Source organism: Rhizopus delemar, genomic scaffold, assembly GCF_000149305.1.
Source record: "Rhizopus delemar RA 99-880 supercont3.15 genomic scaffold, whole genome shotgun sequence".
NCBI classification, from domain to species: Eukaryota; Fungi; Mucoromycota; class Mucoromycetes; order Mucorales; family Rhizopodaceae; genus Rhizopus; species Rhizopus delemar.
In genome coordinates this window covers 540,910-556,159 of record NW_027137841.1, presented here as the reverse complement: position 1 = coordinate 556,159, position 15,250 = coordinate 540,910, and the positions used below count along the sequence as shown (strand labels likewise).

The window sequence follows — 15,250 nt, the reverse complement described above, 5'->3', positions numbered from 1 at the left end:
GGACAACCTTTTTTTTTTTATTTCAGCCAATCAATTTTCTATTTTATTATGTAAATACGAATACTTGAAGTATTGAAAATAATTACACGAGAGTAAGGGATCTTTGTTGTTATCTTTCTTTTATTGGTTAAATTCGAACTTGTACTACTAACATATATACATTTAAAAAAAAATAAACTATAATTTGATCTCTATCTTCTTTTGGTGAGAGAAATAAAATAAAATAAAAGAAACAAAAAGAAGGGAAGAGGAGGGTGGGAACAACAAAGATCCCTTGCTCTCGTGTAATTATTTTCAATACTTTAATTATTCGTATTTACATAATATTACACTTCGAGCTTTGGGATCTTTGTTGTGAATTCAGAGTAAGAACCTTAGTGAAATCACTAGAAGTAGTGACAGAAATACGGTAGAACTGCTCGAATAGTTCTTTGGAAGACCAGTTGCCTTGAACGATAATGTCGTCGACAGCGATTCCTGCCTGTGCAGCCAATGTAGAGCCTAAAGCGCGAGCCTTTGGAATAGGAGCACCTGGTGGACGGGAAACAAATTGCATGATAGATTGAATGTGTTTAGAAATTCGTTCGTGACCGATAGCAACAGAAGTCTGGTTGATCCTTCGAAACAAAGCATTGATGATGATGTCGGGAAAAATAGGATGAGGTGTTAGTGCGTCAGTGTTGTGCTCCAAAGATAATCATTGTATAGCAATCAAGCATTATTAACGATTGATAGTGTGAGTATATGGAAATGTAGACTTATTAATATGTAGGTATATCTACCAAAATAGACTGGTGAATGAGGAACAAGTGCTTATATTAGATTATGTAAAGATCTGCATAATAGAATATAGCATTTAGCCATCTGCATAGTACATATATTAATATCTACACTGTGAAAAGTATATAAACTCTGGACATATATTATTAAATAAAATCATATATAATTTTGGGTCTTATTGAAATCTCCATTTTTATTTTTACGAACAAAACATTTTTTTTCAATACACTTAAACTTTGATTTTATTTAAAATGTCCAACCACTCTGTTGCTAACTTGGTTTCTCACTTACCTGTTCAAAACTCCAACGGTACTGCTCTTGAAGATGTTACCATGAATTATGATGGTGATTGTTGTAGAACAGAGTCTGATCATAACGGACATTGAATAATCACAACTAAAAGAAGTATATTAAAATTGATAAAAGATAATAATCTAAATCTTTATTAAATAAAATATATTCTTCTTCTTTTTATATAAAACTATTACTACTAGATTCATTCTATAAAGTAAACATGAACACTAAATAAGTCATGATCTTTACTATTCATCATTTTTGTAAATGAACAATGATGGATCAGGTACCTAGTAAACTTTGATCTGACTGGAGGCATTTCATATAAATATATCTTTCCTCTCAATGAAGACGGGACAATACTCCCAGATCAGTTAAAGAACAATAAGATCTATAAAAACAACGAATTAAAAATTTTCATAATCGATTCAGTGATCATTCTTCAATCAAACGTGCCAATGATTGGATCTACGCTCATAACTACTCATTTACCCGCCAACTGATAGAAGAATATAAATAGTAGACTTTGTAATGATTTCTTTTTAACAATTAAGATTGTCTTAAATAAAGTTCAGTCTCAAAAAGTATTCTTTTGGTTTTATTGCTATTTTGATAATTACCTTGCCAGAACATAACATTTTACTTTTTGAATTCAATACTTTTGTTTAGGATAGGGGGGTTTTAGGTAAAAGTAGTATAACAACAAAGATAAAGAAATACTGTTAGAACTTGGTATCTCTTTATTAAGTTTAGATAACTAAGATTGAATATGATAAATTCTACATGTAAAAAGTGAGAGTATTTATAGACATGCTACGGATAACGAATTAGGACAGATTTATGATCAATTCGACAGAATAGATGATTACTATTTCTAATTATTAGTTTAGCCTGTTCCTAGCTTGTATTGTCAATTATGCTATTGGGATGGTTTCAGATAGCTCTGGATGTAGGACTATTTAGGAGATGGTACGGATGAATATAAAATCCTCTAGTTCCGTGATTGGATATTATTGTTTTAATCGTAAGATTAAATAAAAAAATTAAACAAAAAAACAATAGCAGCAATATAAAATTAAAATCCTTCTTTATTGCAGATTTCTTTATATTGCAAAAGAGCCCCGTTTAATGGATAAAAAGTTGGCATCTATTTATATTCTTTGTGAGCGTAGATATAAAAGATATAGACTCGGCAACGATGTCGTGCTGAAGAACCAATGATTAAGCTAAAGCTTGTCGATGTTCTAATATATGCATCTGAAGTTGAACAATAGAAATAATAACCAGTCAATTAACTTTGATCTAATTACTTTTGGGGTTGACAATTGATTAGACTCGCTAGGATGACAAATACTGATCTTATTGTTCTAAATTTGGAAAAGTGTGGAATTGTTCAATCATAGTTTAATCTTTGTGTATCGTTATTATTTTAATACAACTGATATCTTATAGAAAATAACTATGTTTACAACAATTATGGCTAATAATAATATCTCAGTTAGGATAAAGGTTTACATGACTTAATGATGATCCGGTAAGTAATTGTCATTCCTTATTCAACATGCTCATATCATCAATAAACTATATTACAACTATGTCATATTATTTGACTGTGTGAAGTTAATATGAATAAAGCTTAATATAAAAATCTAATCAAAGTCTTTTATTGATCTGTGCTGGGAATAATGTTATAAATGATTCCAAAGTTATGTCAACATATTATTTAGGATCATATGAGATTCCTTTTACTAAAATAAAGTGACTATAATCTTATGTATCCTTAACAACTTTATCGCAAATATGTCTACTCAAGAAACTCCTAACGTGCCACCAAGCTTAAACCTGAAAAATTTTAATTTTGTTTCAAATTTTTTTTTTGACATCGTGGACATGTTGAGGTGTGTTTTTTTTTTTTTTTTTTTTTTTTAGACATCTCATGGCATTTAGTGTAGACATTGCTCATTTCCTGAAATTAGAGGGACTTAATGACGTTTTTTTCTTAAAAAAAAGCCTAATTTTAATGATATTTATTGTTGACTATACCAAATCTGAAGGCACTCTGACTTTTCTGTGAGACAAATACTTTTTCTCGACAAACTTTTTCACCTCTTGAACAACTTCTCTGCCATCAGTACATCGACTATAAGCTTCAATAAAGTCCATTGATCTCCTAAAATACCTACGTACAGTAGCGGACAAAACTGGTGCACAAAAATGAAAATCAGTATTGCATCTCCGCCATATGTCTGCGACTTTTGTGGCATATACCATCTGAAAGGCAGTCTAAAATATACATTATGATATGTAAACGGGAACTGTGTCGGGCATCCCTCAGGCATAAGGTCATTTTTAGTGATTTTTTGAATATTTCAATTTTCGCCAAAAATATAGTACTTGTCTAGCCTTCTTTCAATTTTCCTCATATCTCTCCCGTTTGCTTTCAGATTTTACAGTATATTAGTGAGCTTTAGTAGCTCTTGAAAAATACATAAACCCATGCTTATTTTGTATTTCCCATTGAATTCCCCCTTTTGTTTTTACCCTATTCACTATAACAAAGTACTTGCCTTATATGCTTAAGAAAATAAGCAACTGTAAACGCGAAGCTCTGAGATTTCGAATACACTTAGTTCGTATGGCAGCGGATCTTTTTAGGGTAACAAGAATTTCCAAATAGACAATCAACAGGATAAGAAAGGAAGAAAAGAACATCAATGCTTGTGACCGTGGTAGTCGACCGGTCGTAGTCAGCAAAATAACTAATGCAATCATCCGCCTAAAGCTTCGACAAGGACCTTTACGCACAGCTTCTGATGCTCAGCTCTTTTTGAGGTCGTTAGGATACAGTATTAGCAAGCTGTCAGTCAGAAGGCACTGTAGGAAGCTAGATTTTGAATCTGGAACTAAGGAATCGAAGAATTTCATCAGCTGTATAAGCCAAAAAAAGCGATGAAAGTGGTATCGCGACAAACCATCGCATACTATAGAGGGCTGGAAGTCCATCATATTTAGCAATGAAAAAAACATGAAGGTTATGAGTGCAGATAGTATACACTAATATTGAAAGCAAGTCGAGCAACCTTAGCGATCTTTTTACGGTGATCAAACAATGAAGCATGTTGGTTGCTCTGTTACACTTTAAGGCTGTATTAGATGTTGAGGGCCAGGATATGCGTGTCAAGTATACGACGGTGCAATAAACTCATAAATATGCGCATGTATTTTGCTTACTACATATCGCAAAGCCTAGCGTATAGTGGTCTAAAATATCGTAATCTCTCGTTTCAGCATGACAATGACACAAAGCACAAGCCAAGGCATGCCTCAAACTCAATATTTGATAACAGGGCTTCTGTGCTAAGGCATTAGTCGCAACTAATCCCGGCTTAAGCCTTCTTAAGCATGTCCGGTGGCAATTGAAGGCAAAGCTATGACGATACGACACTAGACCAAAAAGGATAGATTATCTTTGGAAAAGAATAGTTAAAGAGCTGGGCTCTTTTATTGAAAATGATATACACGCATACTACTAGCATATGCCAAGAAGAATATTCGATGATATCAAGAGATGAGATGATTATACAAAGTCTTAGATTTTAGACACTTTTGCGGTTTTTAGGAAATATAAAATTTTATAAATAAAAAGCATGTTCCTCGCTCAGTTTTAACAATGTCATGCTAAGAATACACATAAATTACAATAGCTAGTATATTTTCCTTCTAATATAGTTTCATGACTATCGCAATTATCGTGAGCAAGTAATAGTGGTTAAAAGCTGAAAAAAATTTTTGTGCACCAGTTTTGTCCGCTACTGTATATGTGCTAGATCGCCGGCTTTATCCAAAAAGGAATCGATATTTTCCTCAAGAGACTTAAAGGAGTAATCGCATTTTAAGAGAGCTTCTCTTTTTGCTGCACCCCAGTACATTTCGATCCAATTGCATTCGCAATGGTATTTAGGATACAGCTCAAAAACGTGGCCAGAATTTATGATCACCTCCTCCAAAGCAGACTTTTGATTTTTAAAATCAGGGCAATTCTCTAAAAAATGGAGAGCGCAACAAATTGGATTAACTCTATCTGGAGCCCCACAATGTAACTTCCATTTCTTGCCTTCCAGATCATGTCCAATCCATAGACTTCTTTCCTCCAAAATTTTTCTTATTCCCTTGAAATAACGTACTTTTTTTGTTTTCAAGTTGCCCTTCTTATCCCTTATCTTGATCTCTTTTTCATAGTAGAAGGACTGGACTTCCTCCATATCTGTGGATCTTGAGATATATACAGTATCTCGGAACTGGAATTTCTCACTCAATGGCCAAGGCTTTTCATTGAGAGTCATTCGGCTGGCGACCAAAGCATCATCAGCAAAAGCACCATGATTGGAGCTGTTATCAAAAAGAAAAACAGCTACACAATTGGGGTGAAGTGCTTCGAAAAGGCCGATTGCATCTTCTTTCAACTGCTCAACCATGTGTTTCGAAGTCCACCATCCATCTCTTGCAGTACCTGCCTTGAACAGCTTTCTTGAAGACCACTTTTGAATCTTCATTGTTCCATGGCAAGGGCATTGAAACTCACTCACCATGATGGATAACCCAGGACCCTTTTTTCTGATGTAATTTTCTCCATCAGCTAACCACATATCGTTCTTACCATCATTTGCGTAGAAAGTGTTATGTTCTGGTAAAGTAAAAGAAATAACAAAGATAAACCAAAAGAATACTTTTTGAGACTGAACTTTATTTAAGACAATCTTAATTGTTAAAAAGAAATCATTACAAAGTCTACTATTTATATTCTTCTATCAGTTGGCGGGTAAATGAGTAGTTATGAGCGTAGATCCAATCATTGGCACGTTTGATTGAAGAATGATCACTGAATCGATTATGAAAATTTTTAATTCGTTGTTTTTATAGATCTTATTGTTCTTTAACTGATCTGGGAGTATTGTCCCGTCTTCATTGAGAGGAAAGATATATTTATATGAAATGCCTCCAGTCAGATCAAAGTTTACTAGGTACCTGATCCATCATTGTTCATTTACAAAAATGATGAATAGTAAAGATCATGACTTATTTAGTGTTCATGTTTACTTTATAGAATGAATCTAGTAGTAATAGTTTTATATAAAAAGAAGAAGAATATATTTTATTTAATAAAGATTTAGATTATTATCTTTTATCAATTTTAATATACTTCTTTTAGTTGTGATTATTCAATGTCCGTTATGATCAGACTCTGTTCTACAACAGAAAGTACTTTCATCGTGCGTAACGAACACGCACTTTCTCTCGCCTTCTGGTAATGCATTTGGCTCCAATACATCTTCCTCAGTTTCTCCTGAGTAAAAATCCATTTTTTCCATATATTTGAGCATCCTCTTCGACCAAACATTTCTATACTCGACCACATCTTCGCGTTCGTGACCATCGAAGTAAATGGTTTTTTTGTTCTTTCTATAGACATAACCCCATTCATGGAGATAGTTACTGAGCGTGCTTTCAGAAACAGGTTGCATTATTACGCCCAATTTGGATGGGACAACTACTTCATCAATGAATTTTTTAATAGTAACCAAGGAACGTTCAGCAGACTTCATTCTACGTATTTCTTCGAGAACCATTTCCTTGATATCGGCGTCATTAAGAAAAGACTTTCTTTTTGAATGAACACCTTGTCGATGTCTCGATAACACCCCTTGACTCAAATATTCTTTAGCCCATTTTACGATAGTCATGGCACGATACGCAACGCTGTTATCTGCCCAATGAATTCTAGCTGCCTCACGAGAAGCCAAAGTAATAGGAACACCCTCAATTCTCTTAATAAAGTAAGTATAAATCGAAGAGTATTGCAAAAAACTGTATCTCTCGACCGTGTTTTCTTTATCCTTCGAGTTCATCACAGGTTTCACATACATTTGAAGTTTTGGAAGCATTTCTTGGATCCTCAAAAGTTGTATTTCACTCTTTGGCAATATGGGAGAACTGGATTCTACAACAGGGGCAATAGATACAAATCCAAAACTCTCGAGTTTGCCCTTATAATTAACAGATTTAGCTTCTTTTTCTCGTCTCCAGCATGTTGACCTAGAGGTTTTCGAGTAAGACAAAGGTCTGTTTCGCTTTACATTATTATCAGGCAAAACATTGTTGATTGACATGCTGATTGTAGGATCAGCATTACGCATTTCAGTTATGTTGCTTAATTCTATAAGCTCAGAATCGCTCATGTCCCAGTCTTGATCTCTTAAATGAGGGACAAATTGGTTCGCCTCATTTCTATGTTTTTTAAGGTAAGCTCGTTTTCTAGCGTTAAGTGGAGGCATAGTTTTAGAGTATGAATAAGGGAGAAGAGGCACCTACAGTGAGCGACAAAACTGTCCCAATGTTTTGTAATTTTCTCTTTTATGGCCTGTAGCGTTATAGTTATCATATTAACCTATGGCTTGTTGTATATCATTCGATAGCCAAAGCCTTGTAGAAGTAAACAACATATAGCAAAGGCCTATTGAAGTGCCGCAAATGAAGATAGAGGGGATGGAAAACAAGCGGTGCATTGGGACAGTTTTGTCGCATTTTCAAAAAAATATAAAATATGATAAAATATCGACCCACAAGTTGCATAGAGGTACCAAACTGCTTACAAATGCGCATTGTATGTCTTTAAGCTGATCTTTACTCACTGCTGAAGTTTTAAACTCCTACTGATTTATTACTCGCCCATTATATCTCAACATGAAACAAGTCCCTCAAGAAACAGTTGTTCAAGCAATTTCACTACTTAAACAAGGTAAGTCGGTTCGGGAAGTGGAAGGTTCTACTGGTTAAAGCAAGAGTACGGTTGGGAGACTCCGAAAATCCCATTGCTTTGGACTTCGAAAGCCAAAAGGCGGCCGAAGCAAGATTTTATCTATGGTTGATGAACGTTATTGTGTGCGTCAAGTGACCAAAACACGCAGGTCTAGTGCAGCAAAGGTGGCTAAAGAACTAGAAAAGGATATTGGAAGGAAAGTAATTGCTGTGACTGTGCGCAGAACCCTCCGTAAGGCCGGTCTTGGTGCAATTGAGAAGCCGAAGACGGCTTTGCTTAGTGCGAAAAATATCTGCAAGAGGCTTTCTTGGTGCATGGCTCACAAGGACTGGACTGTAGATGACTGGAAACGTGTTACTTGGTCAGACGAGACGAAAATAAATAGATTTAACTCGGATGGACGCACCTGGGCTTGGATTCGATCGGGAGAAAGCTTGAAATCCCATCATGTCAAGATGACTGTTAAGCATGGTGGAGGCAGTAATATGCTGTGGAGCGCCATTACCTATGCTGGAGTCGGTTGGATGTGCAAGATCAATGGCAATATGGATAAAGCATTGTACAAAGAGATTTTGGAAGATGAATTGGAGCGTACTACCGAGTTTAACATCGATAAATTAGAATTGGAACGTCAGCAGGTGATTTTTTAACATGAGAATGATACTAAGCATTCGATCAAATTAGTAGAAAATATCTTAAACAGCAGCTCTACAACATCCTGAAGTGGCCTGCACACTCTCTGACTTCAATCCAACTGAGAATATGTGACTATTGTTAAATAGACGGCTGAATGATTATGAAACAGCACCAAAAGGCATGAATGAATTAGACGAACGAGTAACTAAAGTTTGGTATGACTTAATGAAGTCGGAAAAGTGTCAAAAGGTCATAAAAACAATGTCTAAGCGTATAAAACAATGTATAAAGAATAAAGGACGTTGGACTGACTATTAATATCAAATAAATAAACCACTTTATATTTTTTTGAAAATGCGACAAAACTGTCCCAATGCACCGCTTGTTTTCGATTCCCTCTATCTCCATTTGCGGTACTTTAATCGGCCTTTGCTTTATGTTGTTTACTTCTGCATGATGTTGGCTATCGGATGATATACAACAAGCCATAGGTTAATATGATAACTATAACGCTACAAGCCATAAAAGAGAAAATTACAAAACATTGGGACAGTTTTGTCGCTCACTGTATGTTATAGTAGGGGCTCTTTTATATTGATTACGTAATACGTGACTGTTGTTTTTCTCTGTCCTGTACCATACGGTATTAAAAAAATTTGTTTCAAAAATATGTCTTCCCTTAAGGACTGCCAGCTAAAATTTTGAAATACCGCATGTTTTCAAATGATATAAAAAAATATTATTAATAAAAATAACAATCTAATCCATAAGAAATGTTCAGAAATGTTTATATAATAATTGTTATGGCTTTGTTTTATTGTTGGATTATTTTTGGAAAAGTTTATAGCTTTTGAAAATTGTCAAAAATTTTTCAGGTTTAAGCTTGGTGGCACGTTATGGTTGACCCCGTTGTCACTAGCTCCCCTGGAAATGAAGGTTCTGTCATTTCTGATCTTTCTTCTCCTCTTTCTTCTCCTCAAGGTAGTATGGCCAGCAAGTATGCTACTGAACCCACTCCTATGGAAACCGATGCTGCCACCCTTGCTCCTAGAGTAATGGAATCTACTGGTGACATTATAAGTCGCAAGAAGCAAATTATAGAAACTTTGAAGAATCAAGCCAAAATACATTTCATGGAGTATATGGTTCTTAACGAAGATGATTCTGACCCTGCTGCTGCTCTTATTGCGCATCAAAAGTTCAAAGAGTGCGAAGAAAAGGTTAATAGAGTAAAGGAGGCTCTCAAGTCATTCACTGCCATGTTTGAAGAGGTGAAACCCCTAGCTGATGGTCCAAGTAATCTTTCTCTTCGTTTGGTGGTGCCAAATGATTTGCCTACATTGCAATTAAAAGGTGATGCTATTTGGAGGAAGAAGGCTGAGCGTTATGACAGTGCGTATGATTTTTGCAACACCTTTGAAACTGTCTTGCGCGCTCATGGTCAAGCCCTCAACTCCAACTAGGAACGTTTGCTGCCGCTCTGCATGAACCCTGAGCAAGTCTCTTGGTGCAGGGAAGCACTGCTCGAAAAGAATCTCTCTTGGAAACAAGTCCGCCCCATGATCTTGGATCATTTCGACACCCCTTACCGCAAATTCTTGCTTATGGTTGAAGTCGGTTCTATGTGTCAAGGTACTTACGAGAGTAACAGGGAATATTCAAATCGTTTCCAGAAGATGCGTCGTGAAGCTGGTATGGAAGACAGCACCCTCCTTGCTGTTACGTATTTTGCTTCCTTAAAAGCATCCGTCAAGTCTGTCGCGCAATTAGCGATATCCTCTCACTTTGGTTCTCGTTTGCCTAGTTCGATCAACCAAATCATCGACTTGGTACTTGCCTCTGGTGAAGATTCTGCTTTTGCTGTCAAGACTCCCCATAAACGTGTTCGTCCGATGAACGATGATGAACGTACACCGCGTAATGCTGGTAATACTAGTAAAGCTCCTTTTGGGACTAATAAAGTATTGACCAACAAGTACAAGACCCCTCTGGCAAATAAGGGAAAGTATAAGCCCAAGCCATGTACAGTAGGTCAAAAAACTGCTGCAAGGAATCCATTTTTCTTGGTTTTTGTAGCGCATATCCTGTTACAATGGCACAAACTGCCTCTGTTCCCACATAGTAAATTTCCTACATGTCTTGAAAAATCCGAAAGAGTTTAAGCCCTATTGGATAAGTATTGAATGAAGTATGAGATGCGCAATTTGAAAATTTGGAAAAACGAAAATTTTAACGGAATGAATTTATTTATTAATATTTAGTTGAACCTCCTTTTCTATTAATAGTCGCTTGAGTTCTTTTCGAAATGTTATCTACATGACTTCCGAAAAGATATTTATCGAAATCAATTCATATTTTATCAACTTGTTCCCAAAGCGCATTCGTGTTCTTTGCTCTACGTTCGTAATATTTGAGATTCAACTTCAATTGATGCCATACGTGCTCGATTGAATTTAAGTCCGGGCTCTAAGCTGGCCAATAGTTAACATAGCTCTCTAGGTTACTACATAACTAGGCCATTGTAAATTATGCCTTGTGCTTTGGGTCATTGTCATGCTAAAAGTAAATGTTGGACCAGTCGAAATTGTAGTACTTCATACTATCACGAAGCGTAGTGTTCAAAATATGCTGGTAAACACCCGAGTACAACTTTCCATCGTAAATCTAGCAAGCATATCCTGGTCCTTCAGAGGTTATACAACACTAGGACATCAATTTGCTAGCTTCATGGTGGATTACAAAATCCAGGTCATGATGTTGAAAAAGGTCACTTGGCCTTTTCCGATAGTGATCATCACCATCAAAGCCCTATACGTTGATCTGGGTTTCATTAAAGTAAACGATCTGTTGTCAGTCAACCATTGCCAAATCCTGATGCTCCTTGTTCCATTCTAACTGATGGTACGTATGCACTTTTGTCTGAAATGGCTCCTTTTTTTCTATCAGAAAATGGAACTCCATTGATTTCAGTACGTTAATTTCTGACTGGTATGAGATATCGTAGCCAAATCCAACTGGCTCCCGGTACACCTCTTTAGAAGCCTTTAGAACCCATTCCATGACTTTTCTTTTGATTAGCCGCTTCGTCACTTTGGAGACTAATGTAGGTCTATCACCTGTGCTCACTGTCCTACTTCAAAACAACGTTATAAAGTATCTACTAACAGTTGATTCATGTAATCCAGTCTCCTTAGCAATATCATACTTTGATGTGGATCCGGTTAATGTCTGTTTGAGGTCGTTTACTTTCTCCTCTGACAGTCATATATGCATGCAATTGGTGAGAGGGTAAAAAAGAGAAATAATTTAAACAAAGGAATATAAGATTTAGAATAAAGAAATTGTAAGCACTCTTAAATACAGATAGCATTCTAATCACGTCAAAAGTGAGAAAAATTGTGATGGCAACCGGTTGGGTCGTATTAAAATTCATTATTTCAAACATATATAAACAAGTAAAAAATACCGGATGTTTAAAATATTATCTTTAGCAGTATCAAATTCCACCAATAACCATTGCCCATATCCGATAATCGACGAATAAACGCACTTTCTATTGAGATACAAACAGTCAAAGTTTGAGATAGTTTGGTGCAGTACCCATGGACAACCAGCTGTAAAACCTGAATTTTGCAATTCCTTGCAGCAGTTTTTTGACCTACTGTACTTACTGCCACAAGGATTAGTTCCAAGGTCATAAGTGCAAAGAGTTCTTAGATGCTAAGAATAATAATAGCAATAATAAGGACAATGTTGTACATATCAACCGAATGGCTGTAAGAACTGAAAATAATGTATCTGATGAAGAGGATGAATGTGAGATAAACAGCCCTCTCAACCGTATGGCACTTGACTGTACAGTGGCTCCCAAAACTGTCCCAATGTTTTGTAATTTTGTCTTTTACCGTCAATGGTGCGATTACTGATTGCGTAAAGTATGCCTTGTTGCACCTCATTTGAAAGCTGTGGTGGTGTAGATGTACGTGGTACTGACTACATTTTAGTTGATGTAGCACAGACGGAGATAATAAATGTAAAAAATGACCGGTGCATTGGGGCAGTTTTGGGAGCATATTAAAAAAATCACAATTTATTTATTTATTTATTATTAATAGTTTGACCAACGTCCTTTGTTCTAAATATACTTACGTATACGCTGTGGCATACTTCCTGTAACTTTTTGTCACTCTTCCGGCATCATATGTCGTACCAAACTTGATCATACGTTCATAAAGCTCATTCATGCCTTTTAGTACAGTTTCATAGTCATTAAATCTCCTTTTCACCAATGATCACATGTTTTCCGTAGTCTTTAAGTCAGGAGATTGTTCAGGCCATTGTAAAACATTATAAAATCGTTTTTGATGGTACTACTTTACTACTTTTGGAGTATGCTTAGGGTCGTTGTCATGCTGGCAAATCAGCTGATGACGTTCGAAGCCTAGTTTATCGGCACCATATTCTATCGTACGCTCCAACTTACCTTCCAAGGTCTCTTTGTACATTGCTCTGTCCATATTACAATTGGTTTTGCACATCCAACCGACTCCAGCATACACTAGGTGAAAAAATAGGGACAACCTTTTTGAAAATTTCATTTCATGCAGCATATAGTATTAAGAGAAGGTCGCCTCGTGTCGCTAGCAATATGTTAAAGCGAGGTTAATGTGTAAAGTATTTCATCAAAATATGATGAGCCAATTATGGAAAATGAGGGAGTAATGCGTATATAATTGGTCGAATTTTAGATACTCCATAGCTCAGTTTTAGACCATATTTTGTACTCTTCTAATTTGACCTGGAATGTCAGTTACAATTAAAATGCAAACCAATTTTAATTTTAGCTAAGCACATTCCTATAATTAATAATATAAAATGGGTGCTGTTTTCCTTCATTCATACAATTTTTTTTTTCATTATATTCTTCTTACTTTCTGCGACATTTCTCTTACTTATGCCTCGCGCTTTACCTCAAGACACGCAAGACAGCATCAAGTCTGCACTGATGAGCAATAGAAGCCCAAAGGATATTGCTGGTGAGTTTGATATCCATCCCAAGACAGTTAGGAGATATAGAAACAAGCTATTTGGGCCAACGGTACCCGCAAGACGTGGTAGGCATACACTTGTGTCATCTGCTACGAAGGAATATATCAAGGTATTACTGATTAAAGGAGCCCTAAAGACAGCCAAGAATGTACATCGGATGCTCATGCGACTTGGGTATTCTATGTCTTACCGTTCAGCAATAAACACCCTTGTATCAATGGGTTTTCATGCTAGGCGTAAAAAGAAGCAGCCTCTTTTAACTAATAACCACCGCAAGCAGAGGTTAGCATGGGCAAAAAAGTATCAAAACTGGTCCATACAACAGCGGCATCAAGTAGTATTCTCCGATGAAACGAAGATCAACATTTGGGGATCTGATGGCTGCAGATACTATTGGACCCAGCCTGGTGATGTTCGCCCACACCACATAGATCTTTCAGTGAAGCATGGTGGCGGCAAATTGATCATGTGGGGATGTATAACCAGTGAGGGACCAGGATATGCGTGCCAGGTATACGATGGTACCATGGACTCCTTGGTGTACCAGCATATTCTTGGAACAACTTACATGGAAACGCTGAAGTACTATGGTATGGACAAGCGCACCATTTACCTTCAACAAGATAACGACCCAAAGCACAAGTCCAAATCAACAATGTCATGGCTCCAACAAAACAAGGTCCGGTACATTAACGATTGGCCACCTAACAGTCCGGATCTGAATCCTATAGAGCATCTGTGGCATTTGCTGAAACTTAGGTTATGTCTTTATGAACGAAAGGCAAGAAACATCGACGAGCTATGGGAACGAGTTGACGTTGAATGGAACAAGCTAGATAAAGATGTTTGTAGAAGTTACATTGATAGCATGCCTGATCGCATAGCAGCGGTAATCAAATCAAAAGGGAGATTTACTCGTTATTAAATAAATACTACCCATTTTATAATATAACGCTTATAAAATTATTGCAACTATTTCCTCTTTTCTTCCACCATATGCTATCCTGATTAGTTTTATATGCGGGAAACGTAATACTCACTACCTAAGATTACGCTCTATAGGCATGGCTTGGATGTCGTACGGAGTGGAGGAGAAAAAAAAAAGTTAAAGATTATTTTAGGGTAGGTTGTCCCTATTTTTTCACCTAGTGTAGATGAAGAAAAAGGACAGTACAGTTCTACTCACATTTTATTTTATATATTTTATTCAATAAACAGGCAACCTTCTCATAAAAAGTTCCTGATCCCTTTATTTTTTTTATCTTTACCTTTATTTGATCTTAATTAAAAGATTTGGTGGTCACTACAGTACCTTACTTTAAAAATTTCAAGAAAAACTTCTCTAAAACACACAACCCAAACCAAACATACTACAAAATAACAACATCTATAAAATTTTGGACGGTACACCTGACTTTGAAATCGACTTACTGTGACGAAGCAAATGATAATATTGGTGCCAATGATGATGGCATCTTGTGAATTACTATATTGAATCTATTCAAATTTTCCAACCTTATTCAATATTTGGACCTTATTTCAAAAATCAAATCTTATTTCAAAAGTCGAACCCTACTTCAAAAATGAAACCTTATTTTCCTTTGTCTATATAATAGACACGTTTTTATTTCTATTTTACTTTACTTCTCTTTGTGGTATTTTTTATATAAATAA

The 15,250-nt window shown here is 36.0% G+C and overlaps 10 protein-coding genes across 10 annotated transcripts; 5 read left to right on the top strand and 5 right to left on the bottom strand.

The window, feature by feature from the left end:
- Positions 1-316: 316 nt before the first annotated feature.
- Positions 317-556, bottom strand: RO3G_15005 (uncharacterized protein; the record flags this gene model as incomplete). The annotated part of the gene is made up of 1 exon (XM_067669589.1): positions 317-556. One exon carries the CDS (start codon positions 554-556, stop codon positions 317-319), a length of 240 nt encoding a protein of 79 aa, XP_067525690.1.
- A 475-nt stretch (positions 557-1,031) lies between these two features.
- RO3G_15004 (uncharacterized protein) lies at positions 1,032-1,166 on the top strand (the record flags this gene model as incomplete). The annotated part of the gene is made up of 1 exon (XM_067669588.1): positions 1,032-1,166. One exon carries the CDS (start codon positions 1,032-1,034, stop codon positions 1,164-1,166), a length of 135 nt encoding a protein of 44 aa, XP_067525689.1.
- A 3,717-nt stretch (positions 1,167-4,883) lies between these two features.
- On the bottom strand, positions 4,884-5,720 carry RO3G_15003 (uncharacterized protein; the record flags this gene model as incomplete). Its single annotated transcript, XM_067669587.1, has 1 exon — positions 4,884-5,720. One exon carries the CDS (start codon positions 5,718-5,720, stop codon positions 4,884-4,886), a length of 837 nt encoding a protein of 278 aa, XP_067525688.1.
- A 573-nt stretch (positions 5,721-6,293) lies between these two features.
- On the bottom strand, positions 6,294-7,406 carry RO3G_15002 (uncharacterized protein; the record flags this gene model as incomplete). Its single annotated transcript, XM_067669586.1, has 1 exon — positions 6,294-7,406. One exon carries the CDS (start codon positions 7,404-7,406, stop codon positions 6,294-6,296), a length of 1,113 nt encoding a protein of 370 aa, XP_067525687.1.
- Positions 7,407-7,992: 586 nt separating this feature from the next.
- RO3G_15001 (uncharacterized protein) lies at positions 7,993-8,541 on the top strand (the record flags this gene model as incomplete). Its single annotated transcript, XM_067669585.1, has 1 exon — positions 7,993-8,541. One exon carries the CDS (start codon positions 7,993-7,995, stop codon positions 8,539-8,541), a length of 549 nt encoding a protein of 182 aa, XP_067525686.1.
- Positions 8,542-9,423: 882 nt separating this feature from the next.
- On the top strand, positions 9,424-10,689 carry RO3G_15000 (uncharacterized protein; the record flags this gene model as incomplete). The annotated part of the gene is made up of 2 exons (XM_067669584.1): positions 9,424-9,923; positions 10,041-10,689. The coding sequence occupies 2 exons, from the start codon at positions 9,424-9,426 to the stop codon at positions 10,687-10,689; spliced, it is 1,149 nt and encodes a 382-aa protein (XP_067525685.1).
- A 391-nt stretch (positions 10,690-11,080) lies between these two features.
- On the top strand, positions 11,081-11,422 carry RO3G_14999 (uncharacterized protein; the record flags this gene model as incomplete). Its single annotated transcript, XM_067669583.1, has 1 exon — positions 11,081-11,422. The coding sequence occupies one exon, from the start codon at positions 11,081-11,083 to the stop codon at positions 11,420-11,422; it is 342 nt and encodes a 113-aa protein (XP_067525684.1).
- A 1,042-nt stretch (positions 11,423-12,464) lies between these two features.
- Positions 12,465-12,666, top strand: RO3G_14998 (uncharacterized protein; the record flags this gene model as incomplete). The annotated part of the gene is made up of 2 exons (XM_067669582.1): positions 12,465-12,560; positions 12,643-12,666. The coding sequence occupies 2 exons, from the start codon at positions 12,465-12,467 to the stop codon at positions 12,664-12,666; spliced, it is 120 nt and encodes a 39-aa protein (XP_067525683.1).
- A 231-nt stretch (positions 12,667-12,897) lies between these two features.
- RO3G_14997 (uncharacterized protein) lies at positions 12,898-13,032 on the bottom strand (the record flags this gene model as incomplete). The annotated part of the gene is made up of 1 exon (XM_067669581.1): positions 12,898-13,032. The coding sequence occupies one exon, from the start codon at positions 13,030-13,032 to the stop codon at positions 12,898-12,900; it is 135 nt and encodes a 44-aa protein (XP_067525682.1).
- A 335-nt stretch (positions 13,033-13,367) lies between these two features.
- On the bottom strand, positions 13,368-13,580 carry RO3G_14996 (uncharacterized protein; the record flags this gene model as incomplete). Its single annotated transcript, XM_067669580.1, has 2 exons — positions 13,368-13,383; positions 13,498-13,580. 2 exons carry the CDS (start codon positions 13,578-13,580, stop codon positions 13,368-13,370), a joined length of 99 nt encoding a protein of 32 aa, XP_067525681.1.
- Positions 13,581-15,250: the final 1,670 nt, after the last annotated feature.